The sequence below is a fragment of the Lissotriton vulgaris genome, chromosome 8 (assembly GCF_964263255.1).
Source record: "Lissotriton vulgaris chromosome 8, aLisVul1.2, whole genome shotgun sequence".
NCBI lineage: Eukaryota > Metazoa > Chordata > Amphibia > Caudata > Salamandridae > Lissotriton > Lissotriton vulgaris.
This window is the reverse complement of record NC_141696.1, coordinates 1,575,422,757-1,575,447,652: the sequence shown is the minus strand read 5'-3', so window position 1 is coordinate 1,575,447,652 and position 24,896 is coordinate 1,575,422,757. Positions and strand designations below refer to the sequence as shown.

At 47.7% G+C, this 24,896-nt stretch overlaps 1 protein-coding gene across 1 annotated transcript in view; it reads left to right on the top strand.

The window, feature by feature from the left end:
* Positions 1 to 24,896, top strand: part of RSPH1 (radial spoke head component 1) — a 257,093-nt gene that overhangs the window by 26,892 nt on the left and 205,305 nt on the right. The window contains exon 4 of the mRNA XM_086933563.1: positions 13,494 to 13,584. Coding sequence (XP_086789689.1) covers positions 13,494 to 13,584 — 91 coding nt within the window. The remainder of the gene's footprint in view (positions 1 to 13,493; positions 13,585 to 24,896) is intronic.

Below are 24,896 nucleotides of genomic sequence, written 5' to 3'. Positions count from 1 at the left end.
AGCTGCCGCTCCCAGCACGGCCAGGACTGCCTAGACACTGCTCCCAGCACAGACCTCTGAGGCCGATACCTCTGCAGGAGCACGGAGCCCCGCACGCACGTATACTGCTGGAAGCACAGACGTCACTCACAGCAGCAACTTACAGCATTTACACGTGCTCAGACCTCTTTTGTACATACAGAATCTTACCACAGACGACCCTTTTTAGACACTTCTCTGCACGAGCCCCTGGGCCGGCGCTGCACACTCAGCAGAATTTTGTTGCATTCAGGGGGCCATCTATCCTTGTTCAAATCACTGATTGTGAATTACACATTTCCCCCCAAAATTGTTTAGAATGCCACAGTGGAATATTAACTTGATTCAGACTCTTTTTTATGTTGGTCAATTTATCTCTCTCCCAGCTTTCCTTGCCTTACCCCTTGACAGAGGAGGAGAGACTTCATCAGCTGGACCCTAAAAGAGCTTAAAAAAATTACATCAATTGCAAAAGAGACCATTGGGTGGACAATCAACTTTTTGTAGGTTTCCCTGGGGCAAAGAAAGTAAAGGCCGTGCAGAAAAGGACTTTATCAAGGTGAATAGCTCTTTGCATTAAAACCTTCTACACACTGACTAAAAGGTAACCTCTAAAAGGATGAGGATCTATTCTACTAGGTCCAAGGCTGCCACTGCCGTCAGACCGACATGTAGCATCAGTGTATACATTCACAAAGCACTACTGCTTTGACATACAGTTCCAATGCGAACGGCAGTTCACCTATTCTGTACAGCAAGACTTGGTGTTTCAAGTCGACTCCGCAAGACTCTTCCTCCCCCCCACCCCCTTTGTGAGGTACTGCTTTGGTATCTATTCTGGCAGTGGTGATCTATGGATGAAAGCATTTACCAGGAGGACAAGCTGCTTAACTTTGGCAATGCTCTTTCTGGTGGGTACTCTGTCTAACAGATTCCTCATTGCCCTCCCACCTTGCTATTATGTGCAGTGGTCTCTTTTTACCATCTACAAAAGTCCTAAATTAGAGATCTATACACTGCAACCGACAATTGTCCTGTGCTCTGCATCCGAGGGTGTGGAAAGAGTCGTGCAAGAAACTGACATCAGCACACAGGGGGTGACGCCTATCTTAATCTTTGTTCTGCAACTTCTGGGGTCGAACAAAGCCAACGAAGAGGTGCCTGGCACTACCCAGCTGGGTGCACGAGCACTGCTCTGAAACATTTCTGGAAAATCAGTCTGGCGCCTGGAGAATATTCCACATGTGACGATTCTGTGGGGAGACAGATGATACACCCGAAAGAGCGTTACTCAAAGTAACTTGCTCATTTGGTTGTTTTGGTGCAGGTTGTTACATCTCATGTGTCTACTGTCTCAGTTTGGTTCTGTCTCTGTATCCATATAAGCCCTACTGGGAACGACATCAAGATTTAGATGTTTCCATCAACGGAATTGTGCTCATCTGGTGAACTATAGCAGGATGTATTGGTCTGCTGGGGTGTCCTGGCCATTTCTCCTTTGAGGGGAATGACATTACTCCTGGCAGGCTCGCCTTTTGTTCTGTTTTGGAATGCAGGTTGTTCCCATTGACAGTGGTGTTGGTCTTAGCTGGGAAAGGGTCCATTTCCATGCTGGAAAGGGAAGGGTTTCTGCTGCCGTATTGATTTCTCTTGGGCAAGCTAGACTGGCTTAGTCATATCACCATCTGGTCGAGGTTAGTTGCGGCTGGTTTTCAGTGTGTTTGTTGAAGCGATGTGAGGTGTAGAAAGTGTCTTGGAAGGTACTTTTGGACTTGCAGTGTGGCTACCTCTTCATTCTATGGGAGTTCCATTCAGCCTGTGTGGAACTCGAAGTAAACCCCTGAAGATTATCTTTGCTGACTGCATAAAGATGCAGGCACGGTTGTGATAGCGGACTTAAGTCGAAATGTTGATACCTTTGAAACATGTGTCGCAGCTTTGACAGCTTCTGTTTTGATAATTTTTTCATCTTTCTTTTGTCATTTATAGAACAGCAGGTTTGTCTTTGCAGTTTAGAAGGACATGGCAATGATAACGCGATCTCGAGGCAAGCCACTGAAATGTGATGTCATAATGGTGCAAAATAATAAATAGATGGCTTGAAAGCCATGACGAATAAAGAGCTAGGAGTGTGAGCTTTCAAGATGCCGGATAAGCCAGATGAATGTTTTCAGCAAAAAAATATTTAGCAAGCTGTAGCTTTAAGATCAGAAATAGCTTTTGAGGCGTATGGAAAATTATGTAAAATAAAACAGAAATGTAAGCAGAATTTCACCGGTTGCATTTTGAATCATACAGTTTGTTTGGGATACGAGTGCTCCCAATGCTGCAGCGGTCTGAATATTCATCGCTCTGAATCAGCAATCTGTTGAGAGAAAAGGCCTACGTGTCCTGAATGGGAGATGGGAATGCTAAATTGGCCACGATCAAAACAGGAAGCGCGGCTTGCTCGCAGACCGGATCACCCACCACATGCATTCACAAATACTTGCATACTTCTTCGGCTCGCCAGAGGCAGTATTCCAGAAGTATTAATATTCCAATTGTATCTGTTACAATGCATGGCAGAAGTGTACATCTGTATTATACTGCCAATTTGGATTGCCAATTGGAAAATTGCTGCTTTACCCACCGAGACTGAAAATGCTAGCGGAACCGGGTTTCACTTCAGTGCTTTTGTATACAGTCTGGGTATTTCACCGAAGAAAGGGAAGCCACAAATAAGTTGCGTGGTAATTGTTGCACTATTATGAATATGTAAAATCGCTACCTTTCTGCTAATCTAGAAATAGTGATTAACTCAGTCATGCCGGTGCTCAGACCGAAATCGTTTTTTTGCACTACTGGACCTGATTACCAGAAAGAATGTTCATGGGTGTGCAAATGGAAATTTGCGCATCATAACAAGATCTACGTAATCCATACCCAAGCAAATATGCTAAACAGCCTCCTGTGCCCTGGACCCGCGCTATTAGAAACAAGCATTTACAAGTATGTGTAGGAAAATAAAAAAACTTACCTCCGGGAGTCGGCTCGCAGTAGGGAGCGGGTCAGGTCTGCGTCCTCACAGGGAGAGCTGTCCGGCTGGTGTGAGGAAGGATGCCGAAGAAAGAAAAAAAAAATAAACACGCCCACCGCCGCGATGACGATCGGAAAAGGGTGGAGAGGGAAGAAATCGCGGGAACGCCCACAAATCTGGTCCGGCCATGACGGACAGATCTCTGTTCCAATGGCTAGCCTCCATTTATGGAGCTAGCCAATGGAACAGATGGCGGATTCCCAAGCCACATAGTATTCTCATTAGGTTTTCGCCTGCGCGAAAACACTGCGCAGCTTTCACTTAGGCGAAACCTCAAAATAAGGACACTCCAAAGAGATCTAAAAAAGTTCAATATAGAAAAATCTTCCCGTACAGGATACAAGGAACATACTAAATCTCATTACTCAGACCAACAATGATAAACCACAGCTCAATCTCTTAGTCTCGCCTGATGTTGAGGCTTCATATACTAATATTCTCCAGAATGCCCCTCTTGAAGTTGTCGAAGACAGCTTAAGATCCAGTAATTGGACTTCTCTGACACCAATATGCTTTATAATTGAGTGTGCAACTTTGGCCCTCTCAGAAAACCTTTTCCAGTATGAAGATATTCCATCAGATCCAGGGCACATCGATGGGAAGCACTTTTGCCCCAAGTTTGGCTGGCCTCTATGTGTCAGACTTCAGAGGGAAACGCATACTGAACTTGTAGGAACTGGGGTTGCCAGTTCCCCGGGGGTAGCCTAGCACAAGCAGATAGGCACCCGAAAGCTTAGGTGTTAAGTGACTACACAGCACACGCAACCACTGAGACAATAAAAGGCACGCAATGACTGACGCCACTCCAGTGTGTTTGATTAAAAATCAAATAACTTTTATATAAGATTAAGGTTCAGGAGTAGAAAACCACAGTATCAATTAATCATCGAAGCCTTTCATAGGAGGGGAGAAAAGGGAGCAGTTCAATAATCAATTTAACATGTTACAATAACATTCCATTAGAGAATTAGCATTTCATTAGTTAACAATAACACTTCATGAAAGAATTAGCTTTTAAACCAGCTCATCAGGCAAGGATGAGCATGTTAGGTAAGTAACCTGTTCAGTAGGCAAAACAATTAGCAAGGGTGAACACTTCTATAGCAAATGTCCCCAGGTTTTCAGGTTGGTAACCCGTTCAGTAGGTAACACAAATGACCTCTCACCAAGCAAGGGTGAACATTACATAAACTCTCCTTTGCAAGAGTAAACCATTTCCTTTAGCAGGAATAAGTTGTGCATTAAATGGGGGATAAGACATTTCCTTAAATGTAAAACATTTCATTAGGCATTAAATACCATCATATTAAACGCTGCATTGCCCAGCAGTAAACATTTCATTAACCATTTGTGGAGAACTTCAGTAGGGCAAGAATAAACAGTGCCTAAGGTAAAAGGAGCATAGATACACTATGCATTAATATCTTCCTCCCAGCATTTCATTAGAGGAACAACGTTGCATTAGGCAGAGGGACTTCATGCAGCAACGAATACCCTAGGCATCAGGTAAGTTTACACATTAGGCAGAACCCGAACATTTCCTAATCAGGAATAACCCTGTCAGCAGGGAAGAGTAAAACGTTTCATTGTCCACGGATAAACCATTACCTGCAACCCTGGAAGAACATTTCATTGACCAAAATTAACCTCTCTGTAATCACTTTGCGCCAGGGTAAACATCTCCTTACTCATCAGTAAGCATTTCCTTAGGCCTAGAATAGAACCTGTCATCTGGCAAGGATAGGCATTCGGGGGATGCAGCACTAGACAGGAGCCTACACCTTTCATGCAAGGTTCAACATTCAATTAGCGGGGGTGACACATTTCATTCAACAGGTTAAACCCTGAATAAGGCTAAGAGTAGAACCTTTCCCTATATCCCTGTGGGCAGTCAGGAACCCCTACCCTAGACAGGAGTAAAACATTTAATTAATTAGGGGTAAACATTTAATTAGCCAATACCAAGTATTTCAATAGGCCCCATGCATTTCCTTGAATAAGGATAACCATGCCATCAGGTCAGGATAACTCGTTCCATTTAGCAGGGCTACCCATTTCATTAAATGTAATTCATTTAATTAGCACAAGTAAAACCATTCATTAGGTATGGTTGTATGATTTAAGAACTACTGCCTAAACCACGACTTCTATATCAACGGAGGCTAAACCACGACCATTACTTAACCACTACATTTTAAACCACTACACCATAAACCACGAAAAAATTACATTTAATGTCATTTTTTCTAAAATACTATTTTAGATGTTTTCAAAAACGAGCACACTGATCATATGCTGTTTGTTTTAATATTAAAGCAACACTGACATCTTCTGACATAAACTGGTAATTTATGTTAATTAATTTCTTCAACCGTATCTTTTTTTTTTTACTTTTAATCTTCACGTATTTTTCAATCTATATATATATATATATATATATTTATTCGTATTTGGGGGGGGGGAGGGGGAGTCCCCCCAAACCCCCCTTTTACCCTTTAAAACGTTTTCCTTGCATGCTCCGGTGTTCTATAAGTCGTGGTTCCATCCTTCGTTGTTCCTTCTTTCGTGGATGTTATCTTCGTGGTTCAGCCCTCTTCGTTGTTTAATCTTCGTTGTTCAGGTGAGCCGTTCTTGAAACATCGTTGTTTAGGATGTTTCCCATTAGGTATGCATCACCCTTTCATGAAAGATGGGGCCACAGTTCATAAGCCCAGGTCCCTTGGGCCAGGGCCGGTCCTAGGCCTTCTGAGGCCCCGGGCGAAAGGGAAGATGTGAGGCCCCCCTAGTTGAATATTGCGTCACAAGAAGTGACATCACAGAAAGTAACATCACAGTACTATTGATCTTATTTGGCATCACTGAAGTCACGCTAGGTGTACGTTGCGCTCTATAAATAATTTTAAACTCAAACACACCCACACACAACCACACAACCACACACACACACAACCACACACACAATCACAACCACAACATCACAACACCACACAACCACACAACCACATACAAACACACACACAACCACACACACACAACCACAACACCACAACCACAACACCACACACAACACCACACACAACCACACACACACAACCACACCACACACACCACACACACAACCACACCACACACACCACACACACACACACACCACACACACACACACACACACACACAACCACAACCACACACACACACGCACAACCACACACGCACAACCACACACGCACAACCACACACACACCACCTACACAAACAACCACACAAACAACCACACACACACACAACCACACACACACAACCACACCAAGCATTGGCATAGCCAATAGGTCTCGCCTTTGGGAACTTATAAGTGTTTAGCCATGCAACAGTTAATGTGGTTGCACCAAAGATATTGTGCTGCATAACTAAATACTTAGAAGGTCCCAAAAGCGAGACCTATTGGCTATGCCAATGCTTGTTTTTATAACCCATAATACGCAAACCCAGTCACAGTAGTGTGTTTTTACATGACAACATGTGGAGTCAAGAAGACAGTACTACCCTGGTCAGTTCCAGGGATTCAAAGATCATTAAATGTAACTGAGACACTTCATTGTATATTTGGCCTGTGTCAACCAAATTCCAGCTCTAAAACAACACAATCATGGGAGAGCATCCAGATGCATACTTATCTCTAAGGTATCAGACCTGGGACGTAAGGTGCTCGAACTATCTAGTAAAAAATAAAATATTTACATTCTAAAACTATATGGTTGATGTTGAAGCACTAAAGATCAATTTGGATATTACTGAACACGTATTTGAATCACGGGGATGTTTGTCACCAAAAGATACATATAATAATGCTAAAAAGTTAGGTATTAACCTCTGGCACAGCTGAAAACTGTTGTGGGCGGAGAATGAGCACGGTAGCCAAGGATGTTAAAGCGAGCCCCAGGTCAAAATTTAAAGCGTAGAGCACTTTTTTAAAAGGTCCACTATACTTAAACGGCAAGGTGCTGTTGTGTTCTACTAGTAACTTATGAACGTGGTTTCCACGGCAACTGATTTTGCTTCACTTACTTTTTAACGTCTCTGCTTCCTGCCCAATAGCCACCGATGGCTAAGGTGCCCACTGCCATGACAAAGATGATAACCATATTGTAGTCCAGGACAGGCTCAATAGAGGCATACATTGCCACCTTCACTGACTTGCCAAATGTAACACCAATATATGAATGAGTCCTACTTAAAACTTACACTCCAGCTGCGCTTTCTGAAACAGACACCAAAGGCTACAAGGCCCAGGGAAGGGGGCCCCCACACTATGACCTTTCAGCTCCATCCAGTGCTTGAAGGCCTTGGGAGGGGGGGTCCCCTCCCATGGGCCTTCAAACAGTAACAAGGCACTTCCCAAGACACTGCTGAGAGCTCATCAGAGTACAAAAAAAAACAACAACAAAAACCTCAGTTGAAGGGGTGTTCTTTAATAGTGGACAGAAAATAAAGTGGTAGCTGTACCTAGTTTAGATGGCAACGAGAACAGTAAATATTTTTTTGTTTTGTATGTAATACTGCCCCCCTGTGTCAGATCAGTACGAGTCAGATAGTGTTTCTGCACAAATGAATTAATTGCTTTTAATTTATCGAGCTAGGAAGAATGTATCGACCACTGTATGTCACAGGCATTATTATTACCTAACTTTAGCTGTATTCAATGAAGATGAGAGACACTGCCCTATCAAGATTCGAAGGCTGCTCCCTCCTCCCCTCACCCACCTCCTTTTACCTGTGTCAGGCTTGTGCTGGAACCAAAGGGGGCTTCTGTTGCCTAGATATAAAATGCACAAACAGCGCCGATAATGGCCGGTACTTAACCGAGGCGCTGCCCTGCCCCTGACATTGTGAGGCCAACATAATTGCTGGCCCAGCCATTGTGCCGTCCCCCATTCAGGTTGTCGCTTCCCCCACCCGTAATGTAATCAGGTGAGGCAGGGGGCCCTGTGGTGGGCTGAGGAGGTGTGAACTTTCACAGGGGCGCGAGGCCCCCTGAGCGCGAGGCCCTGTGCAGCTGCCCACACTGCCCATGCCTAGCGCCGGCCCTGCCTTGGGCAATTACTCTTATGAAGCAGGTTTTAGCAACACTTCAACCCACAGTAACAGACCCCTAGCCAGGGGTTTCACTCGACCATCCGCCAGTCCCAGGGCCTAATTGATGTCCTGGCCCAGTTCTGGGGCCTGGCAGGCCGGTAGGTTCTATTTCCCCCTCCCTTCCACTAAAAAGGGGGCTTCTCAGAGCTTCCGATGGCCAACGGGACCCAGAAACAGTTCCCCCAGGGGTGGGGCGAGCTCAGGACCTCCTCGAGTCCTCCGCCCTCCCCCAGGCTTTACCTGACGTCTTCGGCTCCAGCGGGGGCCCGTTTGGCGTTGTCTGGAGAGGGGTGGGGGGGCTCTCACTCCTCTCCAAGCCCTCTTGTATGTCCCCCGCTGCAGTGGGACCGGTCCCGGGCCTCTCGAGGGTTCCTCAGGCCCCGGGACCAGTCAGGAGGCGGCGCGGAGGGGGGAAGCTGCTCGGCCCGTCTCGGGCCTGTGCTGATTGGGTGCCGGGCCACTGAGCCAATCCACGGCTCTCTTGATGGGGGCTCGGCAGGGGGGACCAATTGGTGCGCGGCGGAGGCGGGGCTGGTGACGCGCCCCCGTCACGTGACGCGAGTTCTCCGCCTCACGGCCTAGTGCGGCCTTCAGGAACTCCCCAGGCGCTCTCCTCCGGCCTCAGGCTCGGGGGGCAGAACAGCTGAGCAGGCGGCCGCGGTGACAGGCGGCAACCGGGCTGTGGCAGTGGCGGCCCCCCCTTCAGATTCCGGCGGCCCCCTCCTGGCACCGGGGGCCGCCGCAGGGACTCTCCACGTTCGGGCTGAGCTTTAGACGATGACTGGAGCCCTGGAGCACCGAAGGACAGCGCTTCGCCTTACTCTTCTTCCGGGCCCGGCCCGGCCCACAGCAAGACGGCGGTGAGTGGGGGCAGCAGCGCTTCAGAGGTGCACACGGCGCTCCGTCCTCGCAGCGCCTCGTGGGCAGGTGAGCGCTTGAGGTACAATTATAGCGCTTCAGGAGCCTCGGCAGGCTATGCAGGGTACAGCACTTCACAGTAGGTCTGGGGCACAGCAGAAGAGCGCTGTGAAGGCAGTTTAGGCAGTCCAGCAGTGTGACAGGACAGCACATGGGACGTGATAGCACCTCAGAGGGTGGACAGCAGTTCAGAATTCTAGCGCTAGGCAAGAGGAGCGCTTAGCCAGCAGTCCAGGCAAGGCAGGACAGGCCACACGACAGTGGCAGGACAATTAACAGTCCGGGCAATTCACAGTTCTAGCGCTTAGAAGGGAGCGCCTAACAGCAATTCAGGCAGTTTAGTAAAGGGGGAGCTAGGCAGGACAGGGCCATGTAGCAGAGTCCGGTACCTGGTTGATCCCCCGCCTTCCTGTGGTTGTTAGGTTTTCTTCTTGGCGCTTGATGGTTCTGGCGCCCTTGTAAATAGCTGTTTCTTGTTTCTTGTTACTTGAAGGGGGGGTTGAGTTGAGGGCTGCTGGCAGGTTTCCTCAGCAGGTCACTGTAGATGGTCCCTCGGTTCCCCTCCCGCCGGGCCAAATCAGTGGGTTAGTTCAAGGTACCTCACTCAACTTAAGAGGCAGCACCTAAGTCCTGTCACTCCCAGTGGCAAAAGTCCCTGACTAGGCCCTGCCGCCTAAATCTCCTGCGTGGGTTCCCCAGGCCATTGATGCCCCAACTGACTGGAAAGTTTCTCTCCCTTTTCTTATATAGCGTCAGTTGGCAGTTGGTGTCACCTCCCCTGTTCTGGAAGGCTTCTAGGAGGTTCCACCATTCTGGCTATGGGCAGGCTGGAATGGCAACAATGTTTGGGGTCCCTGCCAGCTCCTGGTAACTAGAATGCGCCTTAACAAGACCACACTGCAGTAGCAGGGGCCTATGGCAGCCATGTTGAGGGAAGAGGGTACCTATCATTGATTTCAATAATACACAGGGCATTACAACCTCGCAGGGCCTATACAATTACATTATAAAGAGGGGACATCCTGAATTAGGGGAAGCAAAAAGCAAAAAATGTCTGTGAAAAGGGCCAAGTCCAACAGAACTCCACCCATCCGTACATTTTAAACATTGTGTCATGGCGGCATTACATTGATGACATTCTAATTTTTTGTAAGGGGAGACAGAGATACGTGTACCACTTTCATCCTATAGATCAATAATGTAAACCTGTATCTACAATTAACTGCCAATACTTCTGAAACAGAACTTCCATTTCTAGATTTATTGATCCATTTGACTGAAGGAAATTTAGAAACAGAAATCTTCAAAAAACGAACAGACAGCCATAGTTTACTATGGTAGCCACTCAGCCGAAGGCCCTGCGGGAACATTTACCCTACGGACAGTTTTTGCGACTGCATTGCAACTGCAGCAATATATAGGATTACACTGAACAAGCAAACGATTTAGCAAACCACTTAGCTAAACAAGAGTACCCCTCAAAATGCATTGAATCAGCACAGAAAAGAGCTTTCAATAACAATAGGGAGGCTCTATTAGAAGTTTAAGACAAACTACAATCTGACGTATTTACATGCGTCACTACTTTTATTCCAGAATCTATCTTCATCCAAAAAGTTATTAAAAACACTGGAGTATTCCGCAGACAGGAGCACACACATTCGGTCCTCCCAGCTTCGCATACAAAAGATCAACAAATCTTAAATATATGCTGATTCACACAAGACCAAAAGTGCATGGTACATCTTTGCACAGACCACTTTGGAATTTACCTCTGGTGGTAGGACACAACCCGTGTGGCCTATGTGATATTTGTCCCATTACGCAGACAACTAAAGTTATTTAGCTAAATAGCTCCCTGATATGGACACAGAAAAACACACCAACTGTAATACACGCAATTGCATATATTTGATCACCTGCCCAAGCAAGTTAAAATATATTGGTATGACCTCGAGAACAGTAACAATGAGAATCACAGAGCACTGCAGTAACAATAGGTGCAAAAAGTCTAACATCAGAATGAGTGCACATTACACCTCAATTGGCCACTCCCCCGATGATATTAAATGGACTGTCCTTGAGACACACCCACCAATGAGACAGGAAGCCCTTTTTAGAAAAGAACAACATTGGATTTTCTACATATCCTTACACAATGATGGTCTAAATGATGATACCTTTGGGTGGAATTGAAAAAAAAATCTTAACATCACTGGTAGGTAGCCCATTCATAGGGATATATTATACAATTAAGAGAGCCATCATGCTGCAGTATCATTGGGCACCACAGAGTCAAAAACATCCTAATCCATGGCACCAACAACTCCTTATGGGCATGTTATGATAACACGCACGCATCAGATGGGTTCCACTATCTGCCCGATTAATTTAAGTGATCACACTGCCATCCATTGTATAAAATACCTTTGCAACAAGATGTTTGCGCATTTATAACTGTTCAAATATTACTTTGTTAACATGTATCTACATTAGCGATCTGGGTACATAGACGGGTTTCCCATTACCGACGTCCGGGCTCTACTGACCATCCGGCCCACAAACCCTTCTCTATGGGTCTTGATTAGGTCACATCCTCATGTCCTAACATGGCGGACTAGGCCACCGCTCTAGTCGTTAGACACCCACAAACGCCTACACGAATCAGAAGTAATGATAAATATTCTTTCCCCCGGGCTCTGTATCTCCGCTCGGAAGCAGAGCTGGAGTAGGTCCAAAAAAAGACGCTGCTCCGCGTCAAAGTAAGTAACAATAGGGCACAAAGCAACTCACCACCAGAACCTTGGTAAGAGTATTCCAGTTTGAAAAACATGCTTTGTTTATCCCCCTTAGGAATTGACTAACCGTTTAACTCTGCTACTTCCACCTGGGGTCCTCTCTAGCCCTAAAAAGTTGTGTTTTATATAGTGTCTCTAAAAGCAAGATCGACCGCTAGTACAACAAAAGATTTTCCTCAATAAATCCTGTGTTTCACTACACTTTTTCCACAATTGGTGATGATAATAAACAATTAGCGGTAGTTCCAAAAATAAGAAAAACATGAAGCGGAGGACGTCACTTCTCGTACAATGCTGCCAAATGGCGGAATCTTTTGCCTCTTGGTATTCGCCTGGAGCCAAACTACCTGAACTTTTGAAAGCAGCTAAAAACGTATCTGTTTCCCTAATCACTGCCGGTAGTTGAAGCTGCAGATAATCAACAAGGTCCAACTTACGTAGAGTAAGTGTATAACCAGGCTGATGGAATACACAGTATGTGTTAAAATACCCCTCACACACCAAAAGGGCCCTTGGTGTCATGCTTCATCATTGGGGTCCTCCCGCCCCGCTGCGGGACGGGGCAGTGCTGCGACAAGCGACTACGCTGGAGCACCTTTTATTTTGAGGGTGCTATGTGAGTGAATGGGAGTGAGTGTCAGTAGGGTCAGGGGTGATAATAAATAAGTGATGTTAAAAAATACCTGGCCTAGTGGTAGATACATAATAAGTGTTCTTGCACTATATCAGTAATGCTGATGTAATAAGCTTAGGATGTTTGGAGTCAGTGCACTCTGGAGCGAAGGGTACAATGAGGGTCCAAATGAACCCCCAGCACAGCGGTGCTTCCTCCTTCGTCCGTGGCTGCCGTGATAACATATCACAGAAGCCACGGACGAAGGAGGAAGCACCGCTGTGCTGGGGGTTCATTTGGACCCACCATTTTGTAAAACTAAATTTTCATGTTAACAGTGGGGCTTCTAGGCCTAAGAAAAATTATAAGGTCAAGGAGTACCTAGCCCCTGGGACAACACCTAATAAAAGAAATTCCAGTGGAGATAAAAACAAAGGTTAGGAGGCAGAAAGGGGACAAAAATAAATAAATAAGTAGGAGGGACCACCCAAAGGGCTGACAGGTCTAACATGCACATATACCCTTATCTTTACTATACCTCCCTCCTTCATTTACCCTAGCCCATCTTAAATCCCTGCCTCTGGGTACTACAAAACTGCTCTAAATATGTTGGGCTGTTTCTTTGCATAGTATATCTCTTCTTTCATGCCGCAATTAATATTGCCATTTTTTAGCTCTCCTTCGTTGCCACAATGTAATAGAATTGCTTTTCTTGTTGCATTGCCAGTATCTTGACGGCTATGAGAGTTATGTTATTATTGCATCACCACTGATCCAATTGCCTTTCAATGATTACGTTATACACCCCATCTTACTCATTGTTGATGAATACGAAACAGATAAAAACAAGCTAATAGAAATTGTTTAAAAAAGAAATCTAAGAATCTAAATGATGTTTTTTTTTCTACCCACAACGCATTCTTGCTTCTTCCAGGAGACTGGGTGGATGACCAGAGACATGGCCACGGGGTTTACACCTATCCAAATGGGGACACGTACACTGGAGACTGGTTCGGCCATCAAAGGTACGTACTGAATTGGTCATTCCTGAAAAACATTGGCCTTGTAAGAGGACTGCTGAGTTTTTTATCTTCTTTTCTCTCTAAATGATTTCAAAGATGACACACACTGTATTCATTTATTTATGAGAGATGTTCATGAAGCCGCATATTCAGTATTTCTGGTGTCTCAGATCATTTGTGGGGAGTATAAAGACAGTAGTCGGTGTTTTCCACTGGATGTCTACATGGTGCTCTGCTGCTGTGGGTTATGGCAGAGAATGTACTTTTCTCACCATAAAGATAGTGGTAACACTTGGCTATAATTACTTAATTCAAAACGTAAAATTAAAAACAATGATAAAGATGGGGAACGAGATGTTGCTCCAGAGCCTTGGTGCACAGATGGAAAGGGCCTGCTGTCTTGCCCTTTCTGTTTTGCATTGCCTTAGTCTTCGATCTGATGGTGTTCTCGCTTTGGGTGTGTTGAGAACTACCAGAGACCGGGTGCATCAAATCAGAGACTGTGGGGACATCAGACTTCTGGACATGCCCATATAGTGGTTCCAAGGATCAATCCATTTCTCCAAATATGGTTGGCCAACTCCCTCAGGACCCAGCTTTGGGCCGGGCATCATCAGGATCGCATTGCTTGATTTAACCTGGATAATGTGTTCTGTTTGCGTCATCTGCCATGTGCTATGGGAATAACTGAAATGATTTTATTTGGAATGTTTCATGTCTCTTGAATGGTCTTACTTTGAGAGACTTGTGGCACACATATTCTCGTCCCTCTAAAACAATGCAATTGACATGTCCTTTAGTTCTTCCTGGAGTCTCTAAATTAATAGCTTTTGGGTCTTCCTAAAGAAACCAGATTGCTCCTGGATGAATCTTCTTTATGTCCCCTCTCCTTGCTTCTCTGCTTTGCACTTTTCTTGCGGCCCACACCCATCTGTACCTTCAAACTCTGCCTTACCAGGTTGCTATCAGCTTGAAGTGAGCAGATAATATGGAATTCCCTCATTAACCTCAGGCAGGCTCTGTTCAGCATTCAAGCCTTGACATCCTACCAAGGTCACACCATCTCTCAGACTCTAGCCTAAATACCACCCCTCCAGCAGCCCAATAAGATGAGTGCCAAGACCATTGCTTCTCTTTGTAGAAAGGAAAGGTTATTGCACAGAAACCATTGAATACCATTAGCCAATCCATAATGCACAGAGGGAGTGTCTTGGCAAGGTGTGAGGTCTGCGTAGGCAACTGTAGGGTGAAGTCAGGGATATAGAAGACAAACTAACAGATTTTAAAGTAAGGAGATGAAAGACCAAAATGCAGGGGAGTCTGTTAAAGCCCTTAGACGACATCGGGGGACACATTGGGTAGGCTCAACAAATTCTCTCTTCAGGAATAAAGACAGAGCCTGCATGGGGGGGGGGGGGGGGGGGACCCAGTAAGCTGCTGGCTTGGTTGCTCAAGTGCGAGACAGGTAAGCCCCCTATTATGGCTTTCCAGAGACGAGGTGGGTCATTGGTCACAGCCAAACATGTCTTCATTGGTAACCTGGGGGAGCATTTATGATCATTGTTTGCAGAAGGGATGGAGGTAAATGTGTCAGTGATAGACAGACATTTGGACAGTCTCAAACTGTCTGGACTGCCTCCAGTGCTAAGAGAGGAGATTGAGGTGGACATTGCCCTGAAAGAATTGAAGGAGGCAACGGGCAAAATGAATGGGGGAAAGCACTGGGTGCTGATGGATTTCCGGTGGAATTCTATTAAGTGCACGCCATATATTTGGCAGAACTGCTGCTTGAGGTGTTATGGGAAGCACTGGACAAGGGGATACTACTCCCCACTCTCAGGGAAGGTGTAATTTGTATGGTACCAACACCGGAGAGTGATGTGATGAGTAAGGCTTCCTGTAGGCCTCTCACCATGCTCAATGTGGACATGAAGGTGTTGTGTAAAGTTCTTGCGAAGGGATTGAGTGGTGTAGTGGGTAAGCTGGTACATGAAGATCAGTGTGTCTTCATGTCAAGGCGCAGCACAACCCTCGACCTGCATCGGCTAGCGCATGTGCAGCACTCAGTAAACCTGAGTGGGTAGGACCTCGACATAGTGTCGGTGGCTATCACTAAACGTTTGACACATTGGAGTGAAACTACATGCTGTGGGTGCTTCAAAGGATGGGGTTTGGCAATTGGGTGAGCCTACTCTTCACTGCTCCTCAAGCCAGAGTGCAGAGTGGTGGCCTGGTATTGGTTGAATGGGATGTGAGACGGGCATGAGGCAGGGCTGAAATGAAATGAAATACCAGCATTTGTAAAGTGCACAGCTACTTCCGGAGAGGTATCCAGCGCTGGAGGCCGTCGAGAAGATTAAGCGAGCTATTCCTCAGAGTCACAAGGTGCTGGGCTAACCTGCCACCGGCGCTGGGGATCACCCGCTCTCAACTCCTCTGCATGCTGGCACTGGAGCCCTTGGCATCCAAGCGTAGAAATTAAATGGGGGGGGGGCTTTGGTATAGTGGTGGGAGATTCCATGCACCTTCTCTCTCGCTGTATGCTGATGACATACTGTTCTACCTTCAGCGTCCTGTTGAGGTGGTGCTGACATTACTGGCAAAGCTGGAAGAATTCAGAGAGGTGGCAGGACTGCGCATCAACAAAGAAAGTCGCTGCTATTCGCTTTAGGGGTATTGAGGGATTTGGCTCAACTGGGACTGTGCTGAGAGACTCGGGTCTTCTCTTACCTTAGAATTATGGTTGGGCATTTGCTGCATAGTCAGTAACAATAAAGAGTTCGCTCATTCGAATTTGAATCATGAAATATCATCAGGAGCCACCATGCTCAATAAATCGGGAGAAATCTGCCTGATTTGATATCAAAATCAAGGAACATTCAAAAATGAGATCATAACACAAGGGAAGTCATTGGATTTGTGGGTTTCTATGCTATTTTAATCTCAAGACATAGAAGATAATTGTCTTCAATAAAGGATAAAAAGAGACACAAGTGTGATCCATTGAAATTTGGAACCGGGTAGCCTTGAAATTGGATGACGTGATGTTGGTGGTATGCAATCATATAAAGCATTCCTTTCTCTTGATGTTAAAAGTAAAAAGATCAAACAAAGCCCTGAAGAAGTCCATATGGATGAAACGTGTTGGCTATGACCTGACACAATGAGATGATTTTAAAGAATTATCAATAAAGATATTAACAAAGGAGTCTGTGCATTATGTGATACAATATTGTTGATATTTATCAATTAATGTATTGGTGAATTACTTTGGACAAATACTTGATGTTGGGCTGAGTCAATAGTGTAACTAGGGGGTCAATTAGGATGGCGGATCGACAAAGTCCGTCCGCCATCCTGTCGGGGGACGGGACTGTCCGCCACAGGAGTGGAGGTCCCGCGTCTCGAATTAGGATGCACCCGCCACAGTGGCGGGTGCATCCCGCATTTTTAACATTGCGGCGGGCGGTGCTGAAAGCACGCCCGCCGCAATGCTAAAAATGCATGTTGTGCGTTTCAAAGCACAACATGACAGGCACCGCGCGGTAGGTAGGTACCCCCCATGTGCAACCCACCCACCCTTCACCCTGGGGGCCCGCAAAGGGCCCTCGAAGCAAACATCGTATGCCTTTTCATGGCGGCATTGCCGCCACGGTAAGGCATTGCCCACAGCACATCCTAATATGGCTGGCGGTGTCTGATAGACACGCCACCATATTAGACCTTGCGACCGCGGCGGAAAAGCAGCGGTCTTTCCGTCCGCCACGGTCCCCCCGCCATTGTAATATGGCGGGGGGAAATAGGTGGTGGACCGGCACGGATGGCAGACGGATCGCCATTGCCTGCATGGCAGTGGCGATCCGTCCGCCATCCTTATCGGCCCCTAAGTTTGTGAAGATGTTCTCATGTGTGAAAAGGAAAGAAGTTTGTCCTTTTTAGGTCTCGCCTGTCGATGCGCATGCGCATCGAGCAAGCGAGACTATGGGGGCTCATCGACTCTTTATCCAACTTGCAAGGAATCGTGGCGATTCCTTGCAGTGCCCGTGACTTTTAACCTCAATGCGCATGCGCATTGAGCTTAAAAGCGCGTGCACATGGCCCCAGCCGCCTGCCTTGCCTACTCTCCCGCCCCCTCACTTCTTGATTGCACGGCCGCTAGGCCGTGCCTCCCCTACTCCTCCTCCTACTCTCCTCCCCTCCCGTCTGTTCCCGCACTCCTCCCACACCCCCGCTCCGCCCCCTCACTCTCTCTGCCCGCCCGCTCTCCACTCTATCAGGCAGCCAGCCGCACTCCTCCCACACCCCCGCTCCGCCCCCTCACTCTCTCTGCCCGCCCGCTCGCCCCTACTGTGAAACCTAACCAATCGCTAGTTGTATGGAAATAAAGAGGTGGGCTCTTTAAATAGGACTTGAAACCACTCCGTAATTTTACTTATAATTGTTTAGAATTATTTCCGTGAAAAGATAGCCTGAATGGGTGTAGGCAGTTAATACGTTTTGAATTCTGCTATAACCATTCTCGGTCTGTAGTGCGTAATGTTTGGTTGCAAAATCAATGTTAGTCCTGCTTTTATTTTTATCATGAGACCAGTGTTGGTCCTACATTTGTGTCTGCTCGGGATGAGCTAACGCGAGAGCGCCTAAATAAAGTTAGGACTGCTGGGCGAGTTGCGAGTCCTGTGAAAGGAAGGGGAAATCCTCTGTCGTCCGCACTACGAATTGGGTAAGCACCGGTTTGGTCTCCCGCTGTCTCGCTGTTTATCATATGGCGAGCAACAGAATCGGGAACGCGTAAATTTAGACAGTGTCCCGGGATACTAGGTCTAAGTCGGCATTATCAGCCGTATAAAGGGAACGTGTATGTGTCAACGCGTCCCTGAGTTTCACTCTCGAGCTACTAATCTCTTCTAATCTGCACTGCAAGTTGTACACATGGGGACGCATAACTAATACCACGTATAGTGGCCTTATGGACATATAATGAACACCATGTCCCGAGGTTTCTTCTTTTCTTTCTCTTTTTATTTATTGGCAATGTGAGTAGAGCACTTGGGGACTTTACATTCAATACCGCGTTCTCTTTGTAGATACGTGGTAGCTGTCTGAAATGGCTTGAGTCTCCCGAAATAACACGGTTGACATTTATTTAGGTAATTGATGAGTCTTTTTCTTTGAAGTTTATATGCTTCACGTTCCGTGCCCGCCCGCTCTCCACTCCATCAGGCAGCCAGCTTCAGGAGAGCAATCTGCGGGGTGCCGCCATTTTAGCAGCACGGGCTTTCCCGATCACGACTGCCACATGAGCGCCAGCTTATTTGAAAAGGGTTTGAATGCACAGGCCCGGGCCCTGCAGTCCCAGTGCTGCACATGTTCGAAATGTTGAGCTGCCACTATGTGTTGGCTCACAATAGGAACACGAACACGCTGCTTCTGTCTCCCTACTTACCAGTCCATTTGAAACCAAAGAAACTGAGGCACATGGATGCTTCACGTTCTATTTCATTCTGCATTTCTTAAGGGGATTTGCTTTTTTGAGATGATGTGACTATGCAGTCACCCCCTAACCCTCACCCCCTCACTCTCACCCCACACCCCCTCACCCTCACCCCCTCACCCCTTCACCCTCCACCCTCACTCACCCTCAACCCCTCACCCTCACACCCTCAACCCTTCACCCTCAACCTCTCACTCACCCTCACTCACCCTCAACACCTCACCCTCACCCTCACTCACCCTCACCCTCACTCACCCTCAACTCCTCACCCTCACTCACCCTCACTCACCCTCACTCACCCTCACCCACACTCACCCTCCCTCAACCCCTCACCCTCACTCACCCTCACCCTCACTCACCCTCACCCTCACTCACCTTCACTCTCACCCTCACTCACCCTCACTCACCCTCACTCTCACTCACCCTCAACCCCTCACCCTCACTCACCCTCAACCCCTCACTCACCCTCACTCACCCTCACCCACCCTCACCCTCACTCACCCTCACTCACCCTCAACCCCTCACCCTCACACAGTGCAATAGGTCTCGGAGCATTTGAGTTAGAGCTTTTAGAAATGTTTATGGCTTTTTTTTTTCATTCTTTAGCATTGGCTACAGGAAACAAAAATGCTAAAGATTTACAAAAAAACCCATAAACAATTCTAAAAGCACTAACTCTAATGCTGCGAGACCTATTGCATTTCCAATGCTTGTTGACTCATGCATTTCAGGTAAAAATATATAGTTTTTTATTTAAACTTATTTTCATTGCAGTGTATTCAGCAAATAGTACATCACTAATACAATTTCCCACATATATTAATCCTTGCGATACATTTTACATTAATCATTTCAACAATTATTAAATAAGTCATCAACATAGTGTGGTAACAGGCTCTGCCTATTTACGCGAAAAAATATTATTTTATTACGTTTCACGCATGAGATAGCTGTATGTATTGGCCCATACCTTTTTTTGTGTGTAAATTACTTTCAACAATAAAGCGTGGAGTGCTGGTGAGCGTGTTGACGAAAGCACTGCAATTCTGGAATACACTGTCGCTTCTTTGGAAGGGAGAATAGTGGAGGCGAAGATGGTGTTCCTTCCCCGGTGTCTCTGTGAGAAGTTGGCCCGATATGCAACATTCGCTATTCTAGCGACCGCTATGTATCGTTCCAACGACCCTTATGGTGTTTGGTTGTAAGTCAACCTATAGACCAGCTATCCTAGTAGCGTGGATACGAGCAGTCTAAGGCTAAAGACTCGAGAGGGCGCGTTAAGCCAGCTGTTTACCACACATGTACCCCTTGAACACCCAGTGAAAGGACACCACACAAGTGTTATGAAAATAAACAGGATATTTATTAAGATTCACAACAGCCCTGGACTCTTTATGAGGACAGGGTACTAAGCACAAACCAAATCTCTTAGGAAAATACTTCAAGTGCACAATTAAAACAAGTGTCCGAGGACACGGAAAGTTTAAGGTCTCGGGCGGACCCGATAAGGCAAGTCGGAAGCGAGGGACTCGGGACCCTAGAGTAAAGAGGCTATGCAGGCACCGAAATGCCGAGTTACCTAGCCACGAGGGCTGCGGCTGCACAAGTCTTACAGGCGTCGGGGTCTTCGCTGACGAGCCAGGAGCCGGAAGAAAAGGAGTTGCTGGCCGGCGACCAGTGATGAATAGTTCGTAGAGATCCAAGCCTGGATCAGAGATTGTTGATACCTGAAAGCAGAGGGGACCAAGTTCGTACTACTAGCCAGTAGTCAGAGGGTACCAGGATGGCACCGGTTGGCCGTCACCTCGACCAGGTGAGTGGGCGACGCTAGGCTCTGCAGTCTCACGGACCAGGAGGCGTTGTCGGCGACCACGGCGGAGGTGCGAGCTGTCCCACGAAGGATGATGCTGTCGGCGTCGCTGGGCCCAGGATGGGGCAACAAGCCTTGGCAGATCTCAGGGCCACGTGGTGGGCCTAAGATGGCGTCTTGAGAGGACCAGGAGGGTCCGGGGTGCTTCTCGCAAGGATGGAAGCAAGGGCCAGTCTGGAGCAACCAGACCAGCAGTGTTGATTGTCGGATGTCGTCACAGAAGGGCACAAGCCAGCGGCGAGTGACCAGACAACGTGCTGAGCAGCGAGCAGAAGGGCCCCACGCAGATCGTGGAGATGCTGGGAGACTGCACTTCGGTGCTAGAGCGGCTCAGGGTCGGGGCTTCTCGGACCCCAGAGCACTCACCAGGGAATCGCTTCGATGGTCGTGCTGGTTTAAGAGCGTGCAGGTTCTGATGATGGCCGGTCCCTCGAGGTCTCGTCGCACCCACAGATCACAGCTGAGCTGATGACGTGGGTAGAGGTCAGAGGTGCCAGGGAAGCCGGTTCTCGTCGAGCTGGGCCGTCGGATCCTTGAGGAAGGACTTGCAGCAAACCGCAGAGTTCTTAGATGGTGCCCGCTGATGCAGGGTGACTACTCCTTAGTCACAAGGGAGAAATCTTGAGAAGAGTCTTGAGTGTCCTTTCGTAGAAAGTAGTTCTTGATTCAAAGATGATCTGATTTGGAAGGGTCCCCGCTCCGGCCTTTATTCTAAAGAAAGGGGTGGGTACATGACTAGGTCCGGCCCTAAGGGTGGGACCAGGAAGGGGGGTAGTTACACCCCTCTCCCCTGCCGGACTTTCCCCAGGCCAGGGCTGGCGCCCCTGGAACTGGTTCTGACCGGCAGATGCGTAGTGAGCACCGGGGTGCCACTCCGCAGTCACCTTCTCGCAAAAGCCCTACCTACCCAGAATACACAAACCCTGTCTGGGACGGTGCGAATACCGCCCTCGACAGGAAACCCTTTGTCCAAGCTCCCCTCACTGGAAGGACTCCCAGCAGCAGGAGGTCAGACTCGTGTCTGTGGTGGCAGCATCCATTTTGTGGAGCTGAGGCTTTAGTTAACTTTAACCGGGGTTCACAGTTACGTACATGTCGTGTCCCTCTAGAAGGGCGGAATGCTAACCTCGTCGCCAGAATTGGTGAGGGGGCAGCATCCCGATTCGTATGACACCTTACTCGACATGCCTTGATAACGCGACACCGGAGTTACCGATATGGTACGCGTTATCATGGAACAGCCATTGGGTCTTGGTTCCGCAGGCTGCAACCGGGCTTGGCTCGGGCCAGAACACAGTTCACACGAGCCCATGCACTCTGCCTTCAGGATTGTCAAGGCCTGCCATAGGAGTGACTGATAGGAACTCGGGTGTCCATTGTATGGTTAGATATAGGGCTACTACATCTATAGCAAAGTGTGATTACACGACTTCGCCCCAGCTGTCATGCAGCCAGTTGTGTCAAATTTAGGAGGCCAGCCAGGGGTGGCATAATACATGCTGCAGCCCCTGGCGGCCCTGGGTACACCTATGCCCTGCGTTACGGGGTCTGATAAGGTGGCCCAGTACCAATTGGTAAATGCACCTAGGGTACATATCGTAATTTAGAAAGAGAACAGCCAGGCTGTGGGTCTGATTGGCAGGCCCACAGCCAGAGAAAGTCGTAAACCAGTGAAACAAAAGCAAAAAAATCTGGGTGATCATAGGATTGCAGACCCTACTCTCCTACATGACCCCCCCCCAAACGCCGGAACAATAAGCTAACCTTGACCAGGTGAGTCTTCTTGTTCTAAGTGGAAATATCTGGAGAGCCCATCGGCATTGCCATGATCAGTACCAGGTCTATGTTCCACTGTAAAGTCCATCCCCTGTAGGGAAATGGACCACCTAAGCAGTTTGGGGTTTTCACCCTTCATCTGATTTAGCCACAAGAGGGGCTTATGGTCGGTCTGAATCTTGAAGTGAGTGCCAAACAAGTATGGCCTCAGCTTCTTCAGGGCCCAAACCACAGCAAAGGCCTCCCTCTCAATAGCTGACCAATTCTTCTCTCTAGGGGTCAGCCTTCTGCTTATAAAAGCAATGGGCTGGTCTTGACCATCAAAATTCAGTTGAGAAAGAACAGCTCCCACACCCAACTCAGAAGCATCTGTTTGGACAATGAATGGTTTGGAGTAGTCCGGACTCTTGAGGATAGGCGCCGTGCACATGGCCTGCTTTAGGTCATCGAATGCTTTTTGACAGCTCGCTGTCCACTGAACCTTTTTTGGCATTTTCTTGCTTGTCAGTTCGTTTAATGGTGTCACGATGGAACCATAGTTCCTGACAAACTTCCGGTAGTATCCAGTCAGGCCCAAGAAAGCTCGAACCTGAGTCTGGGTGGTTGGAGGAGCCCAGTCCCTGATTGACTGTATTTTGCTCTCCAGTGGCTGAACCTGGCCTCCACCTACAAGGTGGCCCAGGTATACAACCTGTGTCTGCCCTATCTGGCACTTGGTGGCCTTGATAGTGAGGCCTGCTGCTTGCAGGGCCTCTAACGCTTTCCGCAGGTGGACCAGGTGATCCTCCCAGGTGGAGCTAAAGACAGCAATATCGTCAAGATACGCCGCACAGAAGTCATCCAGCCCAGTAAGGACTTGATTCACCAACCTTTGGAAGGTGGCAGGTGCATTTTACAGACCAAAGGGCATCACCACGAACTGATAATGCCCACCAGGGGTTGAAAATGCGGTTTTAGGCTTGGCGTCCTCAGCTAACCTGATTTGCCAATACCCAGCTGTCAGGTCAAACGTACTTAAGTAGTTGGCCGAAGCCAATCTATCGATAAGTTCGTCTGCCCTTGGTATTGGGTGGGCGTCAGTCTTAGTGACTGCATTGAGACCCCTGTAGTCTACGCAAAACCTCATCTCTCTCTTACCACCCTGGGTGTGAGGTTTCGGCACTAGAACTACGGGACTAGCCCAAGGGCTATCCGAGGGTTCAATGACTCCCAGCTCCAACATTTTCTGCACTTCACTCTTGATGCAGTCTCTAACGTGATCAGGCTGCCGGTAGATTTTACTCTTAACGGGCAAGCTGTCGCCAGTGTCAACCTCATGGGTGCACCAATCGGTCTGGCTGGGTGTTAGAGAAAACATATGTCTGAAAGACTGAAGAACCTGTTTACAGTCTCTCTGTTGATGTTCGGAGAGGCTGCCACAAAAGACAACACCATCTACCGATCCATCGTCAGGATTCTGAGTGAGCAGGTCGGGGAGAGGGTCACTCTCCTCCTCCTGACCCTCATCTAGGGCCATGAGCAAACTCATGTCCTTCCTGTCGACATATGCCTTGAGCCTGTTGACATGAAGCACCCTGTGGGGGCTCCGGGGAGTTCCCAGGTCGACCAGGTAGGTGACCTCTCCCTTTTTCTCCAGGATGGTGTAGGGCCCGGACCATTTGTCCTTGAGTGCTGCTGGGGCCACTGGCTCCAACACCCACACCTTCTGTCCGGGCTGGTAAACAGTCAAGACAGCCTTTTGGTCATGCCAAGCTTTCTGGAGTTCTTGGCTGGCCTTAAGGTTTTCAGATGCCTTCTCCATGTATTCAGCCATCCGCGAGCGGAGGCCAAGCACATAGTCCACTATGTTGGCTGCAGGCTTTTTGAGAGGTCTCTCCCATCCTTCCTTCACCAAACACAGGGGTCCTCTTACAGGATGCCCGTACAAAAGTTCAAAAGGGCTGTAGCCAACCCCCTTCTGTGGGACTTCTCTGTAGGCGAACAAGAGGCAGGAGATCAGGACGTCCCATCTACGCCGAAGCTTTTCAGGTAGTCCATGAATCATCCCTTTAAGGGTCCTGTTGAATCTCTCAACAAGTCCATTGCATTGTGGATGATAGGGTGTAGTGAACTTGTAGTTGACACCACATTCCTTCCACATAGCAGTTAAGTAGCTCGACATAAAGTTTGCACCTC